We start from the raw sequence: 23,196 nt of genomic DNA, 5'->3' as shown, positions 1-23,196 counted from the left end.
AAGGCTTTTATGGGTATGTCCGTAGCAAAAGGAAGAACAAAGAAACAGTGGGGACACTCAGAGAAGAAGATGGTGAAATGCAACAGGGGACACAGAAAGGGCTGAACTCCTCAATGCCTTCTTTGCCTCAGTCTTCTCCGATAAAGAAAACAATGCCCGACCTGAAGAATTTGGAGCAAATGATTCAGCAGAGGAAACACAGCCCAGAATAACTAAGGAGATAGTACAAGAATACTTGGCTAGTTTAGATGTATTCAAGTCTCCAGGGCCAGATGAACTGCATCCAAGAGTATTAAAAGAACTGGCAGATGTGATCTCAGAACCACTGGCAGTCATCTTTGAGAATTCCTGGAGAACAGGCAGAGTCCCGGCAGACAGGAGGAGGGCAAATGTTGTCCCTATTTACAAAAAGGTTAAAAGAGAGGACCCAAATAATTATCGCCCAGTCAGTCTGACATCAATACCAGGGAAGATTCTGGAGCAGATCATTAAGCAAACAGTCTGTGAGCACCTAGAAAGGAATGCTGTGATCACCAATAGTCAGCATGGATTTCTGAAAAATAAGTCATGTCAGACTAACCTGATCTCGTTTTTTGACAGAATTACAAGCCTGGTAGATGAAGGGAACGCAGTGGATGTAGCCTACCTTGATTTCAGCAAGGCATTTGACAAGGTGCCCCATGATATTCTTGTAAAGAAGCTGGTAAAATGCGGTCTTGACTATGCTACCACTCAGTGGATTTGTAACTGGCTGACTGACCGAACCCAAAGGGTGCTCATCAATGGTTCCTCTTCATCCTGGAGAAGAGTGACTAGTGGGGTGCCACAGGGTTCTGTCTTGGGCCCGGTCTTATTCAACATCTTTATCAACGACTTGGATGATGGACTCAAGGGCATCCTGATCAAATTTGCAGATGACACCAAACTGGGAGGGGTGGCTAACACCCCAGAGGACAGGATCACACTTCAAAACGACCTTGACAGATTAGAGAACTGGGCCAAAACAAACAAGATGAACTTTAACAGGGAGAAATGTAAAGTATTGCACTTGGGCAAAAAAAATGAGAGGCACAAATACAAGATGGGTGACACCTGGCTTGAGAGCAGTACATGTGAAAAGGATCTAGGAGTCTTGGTTGACCACAAACTTGACATGAGCCAACAGTGTGATGCGGCAGCTAAAAAAGCCAATGCAATTCTGGGCTGCATCAATAGGAGTATAGCATCTAGATCAAGGGAAGTAATAGTGCCACTGTATTCTGCTCTGGTCAGACCTCACCTGGAGTACTGTGTCCAGTTCTGGGCACCACAGTTCAAGAAGGACACTGACAAACTGGAACGTGTCCAGAGGAGGGCAACCAAAATGGTCAAAGGCCTGGAAACGATGCCTTATGAGGAACGGCTAAGGGAGCTGGGCATGTTTAGCCTGGAGAAGAGGAGGTTAAGGGGTGATATGATAGCCATGTTCAAATATATAAAAGGATGTCATATAGAGGAGGGAGAAAGGTTGTTTTCTGCTGCTCCAGAGAAGCGGACACAGAGCAATGGATCCAAACTACAAGAAATAAGATTCCACCTAAACATTAGGAAGAACTTCCTGACAGTAAGAGCTGTTCGACAGTGGAATTTGCTGCCAAGGAGTGTGGTGGAGTCTCCTTCTTTGGAGGTCTTTAAGCAGAGTCTTGACAACCATATGTCAGGAGTGCTCTGATGGTGTTTCCTGCTTGGCAGGGGGTTGGACTCGATGGCCCTTGTGGTCTATTCCAACTCTATGATCCCATTTTTTAAAAAAAGTTCCAAGTAGTTAGATCTATTAAGGTTTAAACACTGGCTGTGTATTGAATTTAGGTCTCTAAGAACCATTAGAACGTAGGATGCTACCACTGGTCCATTTAGCTCCCTTGTCTTCAGTGAAACTTAAAGCCTCTTTGGGGTTTCAGATAGTGGCCTTTCCCAGCCATACTTGGAGACACCGGGGATGGAAGCACTGTCTCACAAGCTGGATATGCATTTTTGTTTTATTCTTAGATGCATCTATCTGTCTATCCTTTCCTTATATACTGACAGCTGCACAGGTATCATCTAGGCCAGGGGTGTCATGCCAGACTTTCTGCAACCAGGACCCACTTGAGAAAGCTGAACTAAGGCCTACCAGTCACAAAATGCTGGTGCAGAGTGGAGCCAGTTACTCATTGGTGTGTATCAGCAATAGTTTTCTGCTGATACGATTCCTAAGAACATAAGCGCTTGCTGAAATAGCCCAGTGGCCCACCTGGTCCACCAGCCTGTCCTCATGGTAGTCACAGAGATCCCTATGGAAAGCCTGCAAGCAGGTCATGAATATAACAACAGTCTGCTCACCTGCTCTGAACAGATGTTCAGAGCCCATGCCATTTTAGGCAGAATTTGTCAGTGCAGAGGTTTTGAATGAAGAATTTTCTTTTCTACTTTCCCCTTTCCCTGAAATACCGCTCTTTTCTTATCCCCTTCTCTTTTCATGTGTAACTATCACCCGTTTCCTCCTTCAAAAAATGTCCCTCTTTCCCCCCTCCTCCCTGCTCCTTTTACGTCCACTTCTTTCCTTCAACAACTTCCATTCTTCTCTATTCCACATTTACTTCTTTATTTATTTTTAAATACAGTGGTACCTCGGGTTACATACGCTTCAGGTTACAGACTCCACTAACCCAGAAATAGTGCCTCAGATTAAGAACTTTGCTTCAGGATGAGAACAGAAATCACGCGGCAGCAGCAGCGGAGGCCCCATTAGCTAAAGTGGTGCTTCAGGTTAAGAACAATTTCAGGTTAAGAACGGACCTCCGGAACAAATTAAGTTCTTAACCCGAGGTACCACTGTACTAAGTCTTTCACATTGCCTTCAATGGCCTGTTCTGGCCCTTTCTCCTGAGGTGGCAGGCAGCTGAGTGGGAAGGAAGGAGAACCGCTTTCGGTGTGTCTGTGTGTAACAGAGACACAACATGTAGCAGCCTGGCTTCTCCTAGTCTTCTCCCTCAATCCAGCTGCCCCTCTCCTCTCTTTCCTCTCCATTCTTTCACTATCTCCCCTGAACAGCTTTCACTCCCATGCATGCCTACGTACTGCACATGGGGGCAGGGGGACTGCTGGTGTTGGCATTGGTAAGTGGTAGGTCACATGCTTTGGATACAGAATGTGCCAAGTTCAATCCCTCCAGGTATCACTAGGAGAGAACCCTAAACTGAAATCTTGGAGAACTGTTGCTGGGCTACAGCAATGGTCTGGTTCAGTGTAAGGCAGCTTCCTGTATCTGGGGGAAGATTTTCACTCAGTGGTGGAACAACTGCTTCACATGCAGAAGGTCCCAGGCTCAGTTTCCACCATTTCCAGGTAGGTTTGGGAGAGACTCTTGTCTGAAATTCTGAAGAGCCGTTGCCAGTCATTGTTGACAGTACTAAGCTAGATTGATCTATTGACTGGCTCTTGAGAGCCAGTGTGGTGTAGTGGTTAAGAACGGTGGACTCGTAATCTGGTGAACGGGGCTTGATTCCCTGCTCCTTCACATGCAGCTGCTGGGTGACCTTGGGCTAGTCACACTTCTCTGAAGTCTCTCAGCCCCACTCACCTCACAGAGTGTTTGTTGTGGGGGAGAAAGGGAAAGGAGAATGTTAGCTGCTTTGAGACTCCTTTGGGTAGTGATAAAGCAGGATATCAAATCCAAACTCTTCTTCTTCTTATTCTTGTGTTTCTGTGTAAACAAAAAGCTGAAAGGAGGGTGGGCTGCAGTGCTGATGCCCACCTGAAAGGGGGCTGAGGGCCACCCATGGTCCCTAGCCCACAACTGAGAAGTGCTTATCTAGTTGCTGTAATAGAAATAATTGAGCAAGATATTATGCCTAGAAGACCGCTTCTGTGACATTACCACAAGAATGTTGGGACACACATGTTACAACCTGTCTTCCTGATGAGGACCACTGTGGTAAGGGCCTTCTGGCAGTTCCCTCCTTGTGAGAAGTGAGGTTACAGGAAACCAGGCAGAGGGCCTTCTCGGTAGTGATGCCCGCCCTGTGGAACATCCTCCCTTCAGATGTCAAGGGAATAAACAACTATCTGACGTTTAGAAGACATCTGAAGGCAGCCCTGTTTAGGGAAGTTTTTAATGACTGATGTTTTAATTTACCTTTAATCTTTTGTTAGAAGCCACCCAGAGTGGCTTGGGAAACCTGGCCAGACGGGCGGGGTATAAATAATATTTTATTACTACTACTACTATTTATTTTATGCATTGTGGCGCATAAATGGAATATAATGTCTTTGTCATTGATACATGAAAGTAATTCATCATTCATTTTAATGCTGCTGCAATACCACAATAGTGTTGCCACAGGCATAAAACAAAACAAATCAAGAGACGGGTAAAGTCTTACACTAGATCTTGCCTATAGTCTCTGGGGTATTCAGAAATGTAACTGACATATGCTTAGACGTTTAATGCAATCTAATAGTTCTCTGCAATCTGGCTTGAAGTCAGACGTTGAGTGGAGGGAGTCATTAAAATAGACTTCTTAATCCACCCAACTTCTAATTTGAGGTCTTTGGCTCATAGAAATCATCATGATGAGGATGGGTCAGTTTTGTAAAATTGTGGACTGACACATTCTCTGGAGCTCCCCTCTCTCATGGGGCACAGACAGTTTTACATCAGCAGCAGCTGCAGTTGCCCCTGGAGGGAAAATACTGCAGAATGTATCTGTGATGGGAGTTAAGCTTTGGCTTGGTATAGATAGAAGATTAAGGCATAGGACAGATTGGTTTAGTTTAATTTAGGCATTTATTTGTTTGTCTATATCTAGCCTTTCTGGTGACCAGTCTTCAAGGCATCATACAAGCATTATAGGACAAAGAAATCGAAAAATTAAAATCAATAGAATAGAAACAACAACAAGAATCATACCAGCAGATAAAATTAAACAAGGCATTTCTGTAGTGGTGTCGTAGCTCAGCAGTAGATCATCAGCAGAACATCCCAGATTTGGTCCCCAGCTTCTCCAGATATAGCTGGGAGAGAACCCTGTCTGAAATCTGGTGAGATGCTGCAAGTCAGTATTGACAGTATTGAGCTAGGTAGACCCATGGTCTGATTCAGTATAAGGTAGCTTCATACATCCTGCCAAAGGTTTGAGAGAGAAAAGAATTGATTTCCTCTTCGTTGTAGAAGAAATTAAAGTAGGTATGTGTGTGGATGTGCTTGGAAATTGTGTTCTAGAGTCTGGGGGCCATCACAGGAAAGGCCCTGTTCTTGTAAGTGCCCATCTACTACCCCCAGAAGGTGGTGAAACCTACAGACATGCCGCAGTTGAACATCTTTGCAAATGAGCAAGTTCAGACTGGTGCAGGCTACCCTTAAGATATTCTGGTCCCAGTGTGTTTAGAGCTCTTTAGGTTAAAAAAATCTCTTTGAATTAGTCCCAGGGTAGGAGAGGGGAACTGGCAGTGAATTAAGGTTTTTAACTATTGCCTACTGTATATTGAACCAGTTCAATTTTTCCCCCATAGGAAGCCCCATACGCAATGGCATGTGAGAAAGTGTGTGTGGAGCAGCAGCAGTGCCCTCTGGACAGCCACGGTGCTGCACTTGCCCTGATGGGTTGGGTCCAAGTGGTGGCGAGGTCCAGATAGCTTTGTGTTGGGGCAATGCACACCTCTGAGGTTGCCACTGACTTGTAGCTCTCCCAGCCTCACCACTGTTTTTCTTAGTGAGTATGGTGCTGGTGTTGGGAGATGTTTGCTGCTCCACTCTTCTCAAGTGCCGCCACTGCTACACTCATTGTAACGATCTGTCCTGGACATTACGAAGGCATGGACCAATTCCCCCCTCCCACTCAACAGCAATTCATTACCAAAGTGCTGCTGCTGATTGTTTTTTCCCTTTGTCTTGTAAAGAGCAAAACAAAAAAGTGTTACTTTATTTGATTTTTAAGAGGATCTGCTGACAGTGACAACAACAATTTTATCAACTAAAAATTCTTTTGATGTTGAAAGCTGCCTTAAGGGAAAACACACACATAAACGCATGCAGATTTGATTTCTAGGGGTTTACAAAATCATATTTAGTTAGCATAAATTTATTTAAGGTAACTCTTTCTGTGATTATTCAAGGCAGTGATGTGTTGGGGTTTCTTTCCTCATTAAAGCTGATTTAAAAAATGTTCCTCGCAAAATTATATTTGCCATACCTTTGCTTGTCAGCTTGAATAAGCTAATGCATTTGGCAGTGAGAGGCGATAAAAGCATGTGTATCTAAACCTATAAACAACTAAGTGATGGGGAAATTGTAATTTCTTGTTCCTACCTACTCAACTGTATTTTAAAATATATTTTTTTTTATTTTGTACAAGTGCCATACAAGCACAATGTCATAAGGAAGAGGCAAGGCAAAGCAGAGCATAGGGTGTGGAGGAAAGGAGTCATATCACAGGGTCAAATTACGGTTTACAATAAAAAATACTAGGGGAGGGGAAGTGAGGGTATGCTTCTTTTGTTTTGAAGAAAAAGTCACAGGGGTCTAATCCAGAACACGCTATGGATCTGGATCAGGGCCCATGCCTTACAGTTGCAATCTTCCCATTGTTTGAAATCATTCGGCTTGTTTTTCAAGACTGAGCAAACATTACTCATTCTTTTAAGATGGATATGCAACGAAACCCCTTATATCTGGTTTTTCTTCTGCCAATCTGCACAACAAGACTTTGTAATCCCCTCAGACATTATCTGCAAATCAAATTGGTAATGAATTGTTCATTATTATTTTGGTCTGCTGATTGTGTGGTTTTCTTTAAATTGTTCAATCAAGGAGCAACTAAATAATAAGCTATGAAATCTGGATGCACATTATGAACTGCTCTGAATTTTCTGAAGATCATACATTACAGAAATAGGTATATGGTTTCTACGAGGACATATAAGTTGTGCAATTTACAGTTACCCAATTTGTGATGAGAGCAGCATATAATTAAGTTGAAAGAGCTAATTACAGCTGTGTTAAGTATGCAAGAGCTGGCATGACCTTTTGAGTGAAACGTATCATGGCTATTTTCAACATGAAATGTGTCTCCACCAATGTATGTATTTTATGTAAACATAAGACAACTCGCTGCATAACATGTTACACATATATGACCTGGTCTTTATGAACAATTTCTTAAACAGAGATACAGTGGTACCTCGGGTTAAGAACTTAATTCGTTCTAGAGGTCTGTTCTTAACTTGAAACTGTTCTTAACTTGAGGTACCACTTTAGCTAATGGGGCCTCCCTCTGCCACTGCGCTGCCAGAGAACGATTTCTGTTCTCATCCTGAAGCAAAGTTCTTAAGCCGAGGTACTATTTCTGGGTTAGCGGAGTCTGTAACCTGAAGCATCTGTAACGTTAAGCGTCTGTAACCTGAGGTACCACTGTACATTCTGTTTGCAAATATTTCTCTCTGGCTTTCTATCCATTTAAGTTATGTTCTTTAGATTAGCTGCACTTCATTTTACAATTTTCTCTTCTAAGAATAGGAGTAATGAATATTGTTATCCTTAATTTCTTATTTGCCTTTCACGGTGAGGTCCCAGGGTACGTTACATCAATTAAAAAAGACATTTAAAGTGGGCAAAACCGATTACAATCAAGAAGATAAGGTGGGTCCAAAAATAAATATCTCAGGTGTAAAAGACCAGGATAATGAGGTACGTCTTCAGCATCCGACAAAATGAACATTGTGAAGATGCTCTGCAGAGAAGGAATTCCACAGCTAAGGTGCTACCATAGAGAATGCTTTTTCTTGGCTTGTACCCCCCCCCCAAATGTCTGAGAGTGGTAAAACTACTATAAGGGCCCCCACTGCTGATCTTAACACTCAAGGGGGTCTATAGGAAATATGCAATGATTCAGTCTTCTTACTTACCAGTAATCCCTATTCTCAAGTGGCCTTTCAATCCCTATATTTCTTCCATGCTTAATATGGAATCCAACTGTGAAAGTCCACATTCAATCTGCCACCCCTCTTCCTCTTCATTTCTGGGTGGAGCTAAGTGAGTCTATTTAAGTGCTTTAGCTCAAATGGCCAGAGAATCAAGGTTTCATTATTTTATACTTTATTTTGCATTGGATTCGGGTGACATTTCTGGAGAATATGCAGATAGTGGATGGTTTTCCATATATTTAGAAGCTCATTGTAATTTCAGGACTATGGCTCGTTAATTTTATGGCAAAACAGGAGTACTCTTGTGAACTGAATCTCTGATTATTTTGCTTTGTGGATATGATAGCCCATATTACTGTTAATTTATTTTATACCACACATATAAAGCTCTTCATTTTGCTACAAAATTATCTGGGTTGGATTTAGCCCATAATTATTTTACTTTTGAAGAAATAAGAAAGAAAAGAAAGAAGTAAACTGTAAAATCTGTAATGCAACAGTAAGTTGTGAGAGGCTAAAACAGTATTGTGAAACCCAGTTTCAATAAAACTGGAAGTACACATTTTTTATGATTATTGCTTATCTAATTAATGTCAAAGTCCAGCACTATTTATATAGCAGGAAAGGAAATGAATAAAGAAAGGTGACATGATGAATGACCACAATCCAGTAGGCTGTGAAATGCAGAGGTGTACGTTGAATAAATAAGTAGATTTTTGATTCTTATTATAAATATCAAACAGACTGATTAAGATCTGAATAATATTATCAGGCTGGTGAAGTTATTATTATGAAAGTTTTGTGCTAGTAATAAGGAAACTTTGGAAGAGTATTTTCAACTTAGCTAGGATAACAGCAGGTTATTTTAAGTTCAAAAAGGCAAAGTTTTGGAAACTTTCATCTTGTCCACTATAACTGAGTAGGCAAAATTGCTTTGGTGGATTCAAGAATGAATCAGTTCTGTTTCATCCCTGAAGAACAGAGTGGATGTTGGGGGGGGGGGGAGGAATTCAATTTCATTTGCTTTTTAATGAGGACCTGCTTACTTCTTAACCAATGCGTGAAAGAAAACAGTTATTGCTCAGAATCTGCACTTTGCTGAATTTTGCAATACAGTCCTCCAACAAGAAACTGTTTATATCTGGGTGAAAGCATGTGTAGAAGTGCATATTTTAGTGAAAGAAACATACAAAAATGCATTCTGTTAGGAAAAGTTGCTTACAAATATGTATGTTGGTAAAAACTGCATACAAAAATATATATATTAAGAGAAATTATCACAAAAATGCTGACGAATTTTCATGAGTACTAAAAAACTTAATAAATAAAAGCAAACCACAAATTTCTTCGGAGATGTGAAGAACTGAAAAAATAGGAAATGGAGAGAAACCACAACTGACAGATTCATCCATGCAGTCTAACTAGAATGCTGTCTCTCCTTTTTCATTTCATAATCAACTATATACTGGCATCTAAACTGGAGATGGGGAATCTTCTGCCCTCCACTTTGACTGGACTGTAACTTCTGTTAACCCTTACCATTGGCCCTGCTGGCTGGGTCTGTTGGAAGTTTGAATAATGTGGCCACTGCCATTTAACACTGCTGTTTCTGGATTCATGAGCCTCTTTTCATTTTACCACAGGCTTCTGGAATTTCTTTCTCTCTCTTCCCCCTGTATAGCCCTGCTTTCTATCCATCCTAAAGTTCAAAAATGCTTTGCTCTCTTAAACCTACACAGTAGTTCATGCTGCTGAAGAGAAAAGGTGCTATTAAGAATACTTGGACCAGCTACTGTTAATCCTGCTGATCTTGTGGTCTTTGCAGAGATTACCTGCCAAAGGTGATGTAGCTACAGATGACATAGACTGTGTACATAGTATCCCGCTAAAACCTGCTATTATGTTCTTTTAAGTATTTGAAACCTAGGCTTTAGGACTTTGCTCTCTTCACAATCATTTAAAGCAGAAATGATTGTGTGGGACTATACAATACACTCACAATTGTGCGAGAGTGTTTTGACAGGATCAACAATAGCGTCTGAAGACTTTTTGATGCTAATCCCCTTTCCCTAGTTGTAGTGATTGAATAAAGCTGGAGCGCATAAAAAGTCCTTACATAAAATTCTACGGTTGCATAAAAAGAGGGGTCCAAATGTCTTCATAGGAACAGTATTCATCTTCATATACATTCACAATAAACTGAGCATGCTTTTTAAAATTCTCCTTTGAATGCGCCATGAAATTACTACTCCAATCGTTTTAAGGAAAAAAAGTCTTCCAGATCACTTTTTTCCGTGGTACGCTTGCCATCTGGAAGTTATAGATGAGGTTTAGAAATATGTGACTGTGCTCTTATAGATTAGAGAGTTAATGCCAGTTATTTTTTCTTAGCCTTATCAACCTCATGGGATTTAAAGTTTTTTTAGACAGGGGGAAGAAGTACCATATATGTGGCCTTAAGCTCCTGGTGGAGGTATTGGCTAAAATGCTTTAAAATAATTTTCCAGAGAGGTGTTTTGTGTTAAGTCTCTTGCAGCAAAAATGATCTAAAGGTGTTGTGGCACCTTAAAGTCTAGCACATTTATTAAGGCATAACCTTTTATGGACTCAAGCCCATGTATCTGGCAAAGTTGGCTCGAGTCCATGAAAGCTTAGGCCATACTAAGGATTGTGTGCAACATAGCACTAAGGAGATCATTCCATCAGTGCAAGTGTTTCTCCTCTCTGAAAATTATCTTATTGCACTTTTGCTCTCTCTATACTCAGTGTTCTGGGGGGTCCCCTTGACCACCTGAAGCTGATTATGGGGCACGTGTGGGGAGGAGTGGAGAGAAAGTCCCCTTGCACTAGCAAGAATTTTGCTGGCTATAAATAAATATATTTAGATATGGGATGCTTCTATTTCATGCTAGGAAACAGGACATCAATTAGATATTTCCTATATTCTTCAGATCAGGGATGAGCAGATTTTAAGCTTTTGAAAACTACTTTGCTCTTTATTACAGTGCTGATGTCCACCAACCAGAACCAGGTGTAAAATAGTGGTTGGGGGTGTTGGGTGGATGTGCAGTTTGCATTAAGACAGAGAATGCCTCTGAACACATGCAGAAATTCTTTTTGGTACCAGAATCAGCACACAGTCATTTTATCACAAAAACCCATTATTGGTCTCCCCACTACTGCCTTTCTTCATCTTCAGACTAATTAGGAATACAGCAAACAAACATTGTTTTGTAGTTGCTATTGTTACATATTTGGGAGTCAGAAATCCTTGATGATCTACTGTGCATTATACTGAGATCTACCATTAGAGCCTCATCAGTTTTCTGCCTGCCCCTGCTATAATGCGGACATAGCTATCAAGTTTTGGAAATCTCTGGTTTTTGTTGCTTTTTATTTTGTAAGGATATGAATGCACTATGGAGCCATTGAAAAATATTCTGTTTAGGAGAAAAGAAAAGTACATTCACACAGTTTACATTTTTGGCCTTTTATTAAACATATTTGCATTAAAATAGTATACTGCTTTTAAACAAAAACAAAAACCAGATGTCCCCACTGCTTCATTCTCAGTTAAAGTAACCATAATCCTCACAATATATTGATGTGAAAATGATTATGATATCACAAAGGCAGGATTATGACTCCAGGTGGATGTAAGCAGCAGGAGCTGATGAACTCTTTAGAAAGAGAGATCTTGTTTTCATGCAAATGCCTTTTAAAAATAAAGAAGACAGAGGCAATAAGCAGATCAGAAACTGTTTCTAAAGAGTGTTGTCTGTAGTCCCCTGCCTTTAAAAGCTCAGTTCTCAAATTTCTTCTGTGTAGGATTTTCCCATGCAAAGCCCTATTAGGCCTTTATGTAGGAAAGATGGTTTTGTGTATAATTTTACATGACAACTTGTACATTCAATTGTTAAGTGCAATTTTCTATTTAATCCTGCAGTAGATAAAACCATATTCTGAATTGCCCCTCATCTCGGAAGCATAATACATATTCCTCTGCAGGCATTAGTATGACCATGTGAAGCTGCCATATACAACATGCAACCTAGTATTGTCTACTTTATTCTAATGGGCAATCGTTGCCAAAAGGTTTTCCCAACCACATTTCCTCAGGTCCTTTTAAGTATGGGCACTTGGAGCTTATGGCTCACCCCCTCATTTGCAAAGGCCCTCATGCAGCACAGGATTACACTAATGTTTTGTTGTACAGTGGGCAATGCACGTTCAGGAACATGAAATTTAAATTCTCAGACCTGAAACTTTGGCTGCATCATGGTTCTCTGCTGACTGAAAACTTTTTGATCCAGCAGAAACTTCCATCAATGGAAAAGGAAGGGGGGTAACTTTTGCATGCCCAGAAGATGTGAGCCCGCCAACCTGCTCTGTGCAATGTAACTGAATGACTGCTCATGACAACAATCCTTTGGTTCAAATTAGGCCACAATTTTATTGATTACAGATGTAAGGCGTTTGGGCTTAGGCATTGGGTATATAACCCATATCAACCAGCCCACCTGCTGGATGATTCTCCCAGAGGTTGAACCAGTGGCGAGGAAATCCAAGACATACATTAAATAGGTACTACCCCATGTGGTTTGCCTTTTGAAGGGATGCTATGACCCTAGTCCCTGTCTGGGCATTTGGAGAGGAGAACTTGTTCCAGGATCCCTTTAATAGTATACTCATTCCCTTGGAGATGCAGGCAGAGGTTTACAACCTCCCCTTCAACCATGACTAAGGCTTCACCCAATGCCCTACCCACTAAAGTTGTGACAGTTGCTATGAGGTAGGCAAAAAGCCCAGGTTGGCAGATTTACCTGAAGGAAAAATTATTCCCTGGCCCAAAATAATAGCAACCGATTATAATCTGTAGCAAGGTAAAAACAAAACAAAACCGCTAGCCCCAATGATAGATAGGTGCAAGCCTGACTACAGGGAGGATGTATGGGAGATGTGATAGAAGGTGAGCTGAGTTTTCCCTTTTATTCCCTGGGAACAGAGTGGAGTCCTTGTGAGAACTCAAGTCAGCTCTGTCTCCAGATGGATGAGATTTACTTCCCCACCTGACAAAATGATATATATTTTCCCAGTGATTATATCCTTATGACAGCAAGTTATCGTCCTGGTGAATGGTATAACTTCCTCAGCATTAGCAAGTTACCATCTTGGTAAATGGTCATCTGTATTTATTCTGAAAATCAACCCCCAGAGCACACCCTGCATTTGAAGACCACAAGGGGAAACTTGCAGTGATGAGCAAGCCAGTACACTGCAAGCTGCAGATAAATACATAACACCTTTCATAATTCAGCTGAAGTCTAGCACTGTGCTACCGGCAGAACAATTAATCCAACCCTGTTTTTAGTAACTAATAATAGCTTTTAGTGTGATGACTTCACAACAGTTGGTACCAATAAACAAGGATGTGTGTTGTAGAAATCATTTGTAGCCCTGTGCACAAGGTTACATCTTTATATATATATATAAAAATACTCATCTAAAGATGCTGTTTGTTATGAGGGCAACAGGAGTATCCTACCATACCGAATAACAGTTTCGATGAAGGGAGCTTTTTGTTGAGACTGAGGCACAGGAGGAAAGAATTGAATTATCCCCAGTACTCCCTTTTTTATGTTTGAAGAACAATCATGCAAGCAATGTAATTCAGACTTGATTCACCTCTCCGCCTAGCAAGCACCTTTGCTCTTCAACCTCTTGTGTCTTGAAGTGAAGCTGGAAAAAGCTGCACACCATATGGATATTCCATGGGAGAAATATGGGGAGTCGGGTGAGTTTACTTAGGAATGAAATGATTTGCCCCTTTCTGTACCTTTATTTTCTATGGGCTTGAAACTCCAAAATTTGGTAGTGCTGCGAATCAGATCAGGAGAATTTCAGAAAAACACTAGATTTTCCTGCTTAGCTTCCTAATGTTTAATATAAGATGTGGCTCCTGTAGATTTTTCAAACCGTTAGTTATTTGGTTTAGGTAATGCTATATACCGGCATCAATGGACCTATATAACTGTTATATAGTAGCAGCCATTGTAGCAGCAGCAGAAGAAGAATGTGTTATGCACACTCACCCAACATTCAACTTTTGAATGCGTAATGTTACTGATTTGTAATTTTGCATTGTGTAGTAGATCTTAATAACTGTTTGTTACTCAGCAGACTTTCCTTCCTGGTGCAATTTGACTGAAGCAAAATTATGCTTAGGGACATGGAATAAGAGATGTATTTAAAATGGAAAAGAAAAAGAAATATGCATATGGATTGTATATAAGTATATGAGACAGTATTCATGAACCAAATGCATCATTCATAAATAAGACCACATTTCATGTAAGTGGCAAAAGCTATGTAGCATGCCAATCTTGTTCGGCTTACACGACATCACAAGTTAGAAATCTTGAGTGTAAAACAAATCACTTGATCAGCATTGGGATGTTTGAAAGGAATGTGAGATGAAAAGAGGACAAAGAACAAGGGAAATTGTGTACAAAAGCAAAATGGGTTAGAACTGCAGAGCTGACAAGGAGGCCAATTAGAATAGCTTTTGTCAGCTCTGAAAACCATTAGAATCTTCTGTGGCGAGACTGAGGGAGTCTGTGATCTTCACAAATGATTGTAAGGACAATAGCTCCAATTGTGAAGATTGACTTCCAATCCATGACTGTGGGCCTTCAAGGTGTCTTGATCCTCCTGGATACCTGTCAGTCAAAACTGAATGCCTAGGCCTGGTGCAAGACCAGCAGGCATCTGCTGCCAATAGAGGGCATTGTATTGATCCCTTTGGTATCCAAAGAAACCTTGCCTACCTTTCCCATAGACTCTACCTTACAGCACCTATTGGAAGCACACACTGCTACTGTCCCAATATGTACCAAGTTGTACTCTCCCCACCCCCTAGTATAGCAGGCATGTTGAAATACTGAGCTGAACAGAGAATCAAATTATTTTCATGAGGACTTGAGCCTTGCTAGGGCTTCTTAACCCTAGGATGCATGCTAAATTCTTTTATTTACACAAAGAGGTCAAGATACTTCCTTAGATGTGAAAATAGGTTTCTACAACTGCAGCACCACTACCTCTTCCTTCACTCCCAACCTGCTACCCACTTCAAAAATCCAGCCTGGAAGAGCCATGGATTCTAACAGTACTCATAGCAAACATTTCTAGAAAAGTAAATTCACATTTTATCCTGTAAAATTGTGGAGGGATTTGATAGTGAAGCATTCCATAAGCATCTCACCTTCTAATATAAGAAAGTCAAGTGCTTCCAAGATTTTAGCTCTGAGGGTAATAGGCAATCTGTGAAAATAGCACTTGAATTCTAATGGGACACCATCTTCGTCATTTTCCCTCTGTACCCAACCTTACAATCTTTTGAATGCGGAATTTGTTTTAATACTATATTTTTGCAGTCTATTAAATGGTAGTGCATTAATCCGCATAATGTAAAAACATACAATTACTAGGGCATTCCTAAAATGGATCACTAGGAAAGTGTGAATTCTTGGGCTTTCTGTAGCTTTGAAAACAATTGTTGTTGGGTTGATTACTTCTTTATCAATATGAAGATAGTTAATCTTCCTTGGAAGCTTTTAAAGCCAGGAATAAAAGCTTTGGAAGAATCCAAAACATTTTTAGAGAGACCGCAAAAGTCTCTATCCGGGTAACACTGACATCATTGTGTAACCAATCAGCCATACATTTAAAGCACTTATATACCACTTTATTAATAGACATGGCTTCTTCCAAAGAATCCCAGAGTTCTTGGTGAAGAAGATTGTTAAACTGCTCTGAGAATTGTAGCTCTGTGAGGGGGTGTCCTAAAACACCTCTGCATCCTTAACAAACTACAGCTCCCAGGATCCTTTAGGGGAAGGCATCATCTAAAGTGGTATAAGAGTGCCTTAACTATATGGCACAGCTGTGGCTCACAGAGGGCAAAAGAAATCATTCAGAGTGAGGACAATGCCTATTTAAGAAGCTTTGCCATCAAGTCACATAGCCGGATCTGATTGGATGCAGCTTTGGTGCCTTACTGGTCTTCAAACTGGTCATTATCCTGGCAACAGCGACAACATTTAGCCAATCAGAGCTACACAGAGGCTCACAATGGACTGCTGGCACTGAATGGAGAACTGATGCAGACCGTGTGGATGTATGTAGGCATCACCACTCCCGTTACAAAAAGCAAAAAGGTGAGGTTGGGGTATTTAGAGTAGAAAAAAACATGTGAAAGTACCCTTCTGCTTGTTGGTTTTAAGTATTTTAATTTTAGCACCATGGAATATTATATAATGAAACCAGAGACTACCACACTCTTGAACTGTGTGCAGAATATAGTGTTCTTAACTGCTAAAATTGAAGTATGCTAAATACTAGTATGTCATAAAGATGTAGCTATCACTTAGCCAGCTGACAGGTGGCGATGGCTTTTTTGAAATTGGCATATGGCATTACCTTACTATATTTTGCTGAAATCTAGCCTTGAGCTTCAGTTTAGCTAGTTCTCATATTTTGGAAGAAGTTAGGTGGTTACCAGTTAGATAGACATGTTGTGATTTTTAAAATTATTATTCCAAGAGTCTGGAGGTTCATTTAAATGTATAACTTTAGATTTGTATATGTTTAGAGAAGTAGTGTGATGAGACAAATAAAGCATTGGACTTGGACCAGGGAGACTTGAGTAGAAATTTCTGCCATGATGGTTGCTGGGTGACATTGAGCCAATCTTTCTCTTTCATACAAACCTTACTTCAAGTTGTTGAGTTGTTGTGAAGATACAAGTGTGTAATGCAGTCCACAATACACTGAGCTCCTTAGAGAAAAGGCAGGGTCCAATTTTTAAAAAGTCAAAAATAAAGTTGATGTGTAGCCTTCATTTGGCATTATTTCATTTGCATCATGAACATTTTATGACTTTTTTGGGGGGTATCAAACTCTGTTGAGGGTTTTAGTTAAATACAAGGGTCAAGGGGCAATTGAGACATCTTCCCCATGTTAAATTTATTTTCTGTGGAAGTAATGTGATGGAACACAGCAGCTGTGTCAGCGTGTTATAAGAATTCAGTTATCTTTGCACTTACTTACATAATAGCATGCTGTTAGATTGCCCATTTGTAAGTTAAATACTTACTGCTTCTGATCAGTGCTTAATTTCTTAAACTATAGTAGAATCTGGAGAAATGCCAGGACTTGAAAGGTTCCAGGCAATCATGCCCTACAGCTTATGAACCCTAGACTTCAGGCAGTGGCTCTGTTTTTTATATACAGTTATTTCTTTTCCTGACAGTGTGTGTGGGGCTTTGTCATGGCCTTTGGCTTGTACAATAAAACATTTTGGTTTAATTTGAACCTTAGCCCCAATATTCCTAAATGTAGAGACTAGAGCAGATGTTGTTAATTTGTGGCAAGACAGAGAACATGTGTTCATGCTCAAAAGCCTTCTACCTGTTCTGGAACTGAAGGCAGTTTCCAGAACTAAGCCATGGTGATCCAGTCCTTCAAACAAGCTCTGCTATAGATATATGCAATTTGAATTTTCTTCTCATGATTCCATCCACAGCTTTGTTATTGTTGAGCTCTGAGAGCAAATCTCATTTTTTTTTATTGTGCCCTAAATTCTACAAATGTATAAATGTTTCCTTAATGCTGGGAGGTGCAACCGTCAAGACTTGTGTATTTATATCCTCTCTTTTACCTGTTTCTTAGGACCTGTGTCCACCACTACAGTGATAGACAACAAGAATGGAACAGTCCCCATGCCACATGTGAAAGTGTCCAAGAAAGTTTCAGAAGACTTTGCCACCACGTTCAGCTCACCAGCAGCATGGCTACTTGTCGCTGCACTCATTGTTACCTGGTCAGCTGTGGCCATTGTCATGTTCGACTTGGTAGATTACAAAACCCTAGCAGGTGAGACTCGTATATCTTACAAAATGTAAGGTAATCACTTTCAAAGTAGATACAGTTTGTAAGGTCCTTCTGAGAACCACTAAATGACTGCTATTTCCAAGCTAAGTGTGGGAGTGAACAATTGAAAATAGTATATTGTCTAATTTTAAAAGATTCAGTACAGTTAGCTGGTATTTATATCCAGAGGTTGCCATTATATTGACATCACGAATGTTATTTTAGGTCTGCAAATGTAGATGATTAGTGGTTAACATGGTGTCCTGGGGAAAGTGGGAGGTACAAGCTTTCCCCTAGAATATTCCCATCAGTTTATTGTACAATACTGTAGATGTTAGCTTCTGCATTCCCAATGATGGGGTACTACAGTGTCAGGCAAGACAGAGAGATAAGAAATAAGTTATAAACAGTCTAGAGCAGAAAACATTATGCTATATATGTTTCTCATAGCTTGCTTCAAAGAATTTGTGTATGTGTGTATGTACACACACACACACACACACACACACACACACACACACCTGTTGAATTATTTTCTTTGTGAGATGATGTCAGCAGATTATTCCTTTAAATGTTAATCTGATCAAACCCTTTGATTTTCTGAGGGGTTTTTCAAATGTAGAAGGTTTGTGTTCTTCATGTACTTAAATGGAATTCAATAAGCAAGATATGGGATAGCTCTAATGGTCTACTCAATTTAATAGGTTCATATAAAATACACTGGTCTTCTTTTAAATACCATTAATGATGTAAGTCTTTCAAAATATTAATTAGGTGAAACACTGTATATTCATTTCAGGCAGGCAGGCGAGCTCTACTAAAATGCTTCTGAGTACTCACTCTATTGAAATGCTTTAAATATCTTTCATGTCTGACAGAAATTAGTCTAAAAGGATTCACACATACAATAGCTTGCCATTATTAGGGAATTAGATTGTATCTAATAAATAAATCTGTCTGCATAAAGTACCCTCATTTGTACAGTTATTTTAATTGCACTCAATATACTGATATCTTCACATATAATTGAAAAAAATCAATTATTAAACAAATCTTTGCAATCCATCCAAAGCCAGTTAAAATATGACTCTTCTAATTATTTAACAATCACAGAAATGAACTGAAGACCAAGGTTTAATCCACTGTGCTCTCATTAAAATTAGAAAATTAAGCAAAATAATTTGCACAGACCAATCTGTTAGTCATTTACATGCTTCCATATGAGCACTCATTAGGGCTGTGCTGAACTATTATGAATTTCTAGATTTGTTTTGAAATTTGCATACTCATCAAGGGATGACCTTTCTTCAAACAGCTAAACAAATAACACCCAAGTCAAAAGTCATGGCCGAAGAACAAGATGGAAGGAGGAGAGGAGGTTCTGCCAAGTCTGCCATAGTAGATAGGAAGCTGCTGCCAGCAATGCTCCCGTTGGTGGAGAGATAGATCTCCCCTCAGCCAGATAGACTGGAGTACCAGAGGCTTTGCATTCATGGGATCAAAACCCCCACAAATCCCTCACAGGGCCCTCAAATTTGCCTTCCCAACTTAGCAGTTCTTCAGATGCAATGATGGCTCTGCCATTCAGGTTGTCTTTAGCCTCTCATGAGGATTGTTTTGTAAGCTTCACCCAACTGAATGATATCCATTGTGTAAGACACCTGTCCCCCCCACATCCTGCCATGGCCATGTGACTTCAGGTATGGCTGGATATGGAGCATCAGATTCCCCATAGCCAGAAAAAGGACTTTCTTCTAGCTCTAGTTCAGTCAGGTTGGCAGCTTCTCCAGCCACTGTCAGGCCAGGATTGTACAGATCCCTTCATCCAAAAGTTTGGGAACATCTGTGAGCTGTGGTGGGCTAAATCAAGCCTGCACATTTCTCTAATTTCTCATTATAAATCAGATTTTAGGGGCTTTTGTCTTTTGTTTCCAGGACTAGAAAGAGAAACAGAGAAAAGTATATTGGTAGGTGGCAGAAGGTGGCTTTTAAAAAAGCTTTGTATTAATATAAATGGAGAATTCAGGCAAACTGTTTGACACATATGAGGTGCATTCTTGAATGGAACAAAACTGACTAGACTTGCATCGAGTGGTGATGTGGTAGAATCTAAAACAAAATTGCTTTGTGACAAAATGCAAAATAGCAATATGAAATGCTCATGTTGAGATCTTCTTATGGATTTTGAGCAACGTGTGTGTTGTACTTCAAACTATGAAGCCCCAGTGTGTGGCTCTACCTCTTACCAGTTCAGTAACTAAAAACATGTAAGATTTTATTTTAAAATAATTTGAGCAGCAATACTAAGCACACCAACTAGGGCAGGAAAAGCCAATGTGTTGCCCTCAAGATGTTTTGGACTACAGCTCCCATCAATCCCGGCTAACATAGCCAATGGTCAGGGATAATGGGAGTTGTAGTCCACAGTGTCTGGTGGTTATCATTTGGGCTACCTGTGGACTAGGCCCACTAAATGCAATGGAGTTTAATTCCAGGTAAACCTGCTTAAGATTGTGCTACTTGGGAAGAAAAAGTGAGACAAATAATTCAGAGTTGGAGAAGTGTATTTTGTGTGGCTGTTTCCTTTGGGAATATACAATAATTTTTGCTGTCACATTTTGGACCAAACCGCAGTCCTTGCAGCAACAGTGATGGAACACCACAGACAAAGAAACAGATTAATCCAATTTGGATATAATAAGCATGAGAACTAGTTTTCAAATCCATCTGGGGTTTCATGAGATTCAGCATTGCTTAATCCTCACAGCAATTTCTAGAAGATAAAGAAAACCTTTGCCCATATTGAATGTGTTTATCAAAGAAAATCGAAGCAAATTTCCAATTTTCTTGCAGCAAATGGGCAGCACAAGCTCTCTAAAGGCAAAATTTTGAATTTTGCCTGATATGGCTCAAATACTATGTTAAACTTGCATTTGACTTGACTTACTGGCAATTAATGGGGGGGGGGTTGGTTGGTTGGTATCTACTTCTTTTTTAAAAAAAAATTAAGAAGTCTGATTTAAATTCAGAAAGAAAGAAAGAAATGGAACTTCTGGCAGATCTAATTCTGACTATGACCAGACATGGATAGCTCAGTTAGTTAGAGTGTAGTGCTGATAATGCCAAAGTTGCAGGTTCAATCCCATTATGGGACAACTGCATATTTCTGCTTTACAGGGGGTTTGTTTTTAAAGCAACTCTTTGTTGATTCTGCAGGCATTGTGAACTTTGTGGTGTGACTTTCAAATGCATTTTGAAAGTGAATTTGTCTATTTGCGTTTGTTTCAGCCCTAATCTAGTACTGATAATTGGAGGTAGCAAAGGGACAGATAAAACTTGCTTATATGCTGGACCATCCAGCTATTTTGACAATTAAGAATCTTGAAGGTGCTGGAACTTCAGGTGGAATGATTCTCTTCCTTGGTTCTTTGCCTATTTTCCAAGGTGGCTGGATCTCATGTAGCTAATATGTGGAATGCAGAACTAGCCAGCCTTGAGAATCAGGCCTTCTGGGAAATGATCTACAATGAGTTAAAAAAGGTATTTAAGTATACCTTTCCCAAGAAACCAGAGGCCTTCCTTTTGGGCATTGTTGGCCAGAAAGTGTTAAAGAAGGATAGAACATTTTTTATGTATTCAACAACAGCAGCAAGAATACTTATCGCAAAGCACTGGAAGACACAAGATTTGCCCACACTGGAAGAGTGGCATATGCAATTGATGGACTATATGGAACTGGACGAAATGACTGGCAGAATCCGTGATTTGGGAGAAGAGACAATGGAGGAGGACTGGAAAAAATTCAAGGACTATTTACAAAAATATTATAAGTTATATGAATGCCAATAATTTGCATGAATTGAAAAATTAAGCTCCAGCAATAAGATTTTGTATATTGGAAATTAAGATATGACTATGAAAGGACTAAAGTTTAAAATAATATTGTGTTTATTTTAGGGCAAAAGTAAATTGATAATAAGTATTTTGAACCCAAAAGAGAATTATTTGAAAGTATTAATAACACATGAAACAAGCTATTAATTTGCTGATATTTTTATTGTAAAGAAAGCAGGGTGAGGGAGACGTGGGGAAGTCCAGTCGGTTATGGAAAAATGTAATGGAAAGTTGGATTTCTTTTGTTTTTCTTTTCTTCTTTTTTCTTTCGTTATCTGACTTTATATTTATATCTGGAAAAAAGCAATAAAAATATATTAAAAAAAGAGAATCAGGCAAATAAACTTTTATCCACAAAGCCCTGCATAGACCTGTATTTGCAGATCCAGCTATATAACATGTCATCTTACCTTATTTCATCATATTTTATTTTATTGTATATAACAAAGTTTATATGCAGCTTAATTGTAACAAAACTTCTAAGCGGTTTAGAAGAACTAAAAAATGGTCAATTAAAACAGTTTAAATTGACATTAATCATTTAGATCATTTTTTAAAATTTGAAAGCTATTAAAATTAACAGTAAAAGAGATTAAAATTCATCAACATCTATGTCTCTGGAGAGACTTGCCTCAACAAAAATGTTTTAAGCATGTACTAGAAAGAGTACAGCAAAAGTCTGGTGTCAGTAGGCATAGAGATCCAAAGTGTAGCTGCTGCCACACTAAAATAATAATTTCTTACAACTGTGCACAGAGTATCATGGGGCACCTGCAGTAGTGCCAGTTCCACAGACTGAAGCTATCAAGTAGACACAAAGTGCCCAAGGCAACCTTGTAAGTCAACTGGTCCCAAGCTGTTAAGGACTTTGTACAGCCTTATATCATGTAATATTTCATTCCATAGGAAAATTTGGAAGCATTTCCCTGGCCCAAATCCAGAGGTTGGTCTTCTGGTGAAATGTGCAAATATTGTGGAAGATGTTTCCGTTGGTCTTCACTTATATAACATGTTACAGCTCCAATTACCTTGCAACTGAAGTGAAATACGACCCTGCTTTCCTACGTGTAACAGGCCCTGATTCTGAATTCCCCATTTCTTCAGTGTATCTTCAAAATTGACCTGGAATATTCTGTAGATTGGAAGTGTAGCATTCACCAGGAAAATTTAGGGGATAGATAAAACGGCATATATAAAATGTATGTAGCCTTACCCTGGGATTCCCAGTGCAGCAGCTGTTGCTGCCACAGCACCTACAGATACCATCCTTGCTGCCCAGCAAAACTCCTTTTGATTTTTAGGTTTTTTCCCCTCCCTCTGGGTAGCTGGGATCATTTCAAAGTGAAGCACTGGTCCCTATCCCCTATCATATTCATTTCCCAGAATGCCTTTGGGCCCCATAGGTATCCTTGGGATATAAAGATGGTAGAT

General features: G+C 39.8%; 1 protein-coding gene across 9 annotated transcripts in view; it reads left to right on the top strand.

The window, feature by feature from the left end:
- Positions 1–23,196, top strand: part of TRDN (triadin) — a 176,982-nt gene that overhangs the window by 4,970 nt on the left and 148,816 nt on the right. For all 9 annotated transcript variants that reach the window (XM_081187682.1, XM_081187676.1, XM_081187678.1 and 6 more), the window contains exon 2: positions 17,671–17,874. In XM_081187682.1, coding sequence (XP_081043808.1) covers positions 17,671–17,874 — 204 coding nt within the window. The remainder of the gene's footprint in view (positions 1–17,670; positions 17,875–23,196) is intronic.

This window comes from Podarcis bocagei (assembly GCF_964188305.1).
Source record: "Podarcis bocagei genome assembly, chromosome: 3".
NCBI lineage: Eukaryota > Metazoa > Chordata > Lepidosauria > Squamata > Lacertidae > Podarcis > Podarcis bocagei.
This window is presented reverse-complemented; position numbering and strand designations above follow the sequence as displayed.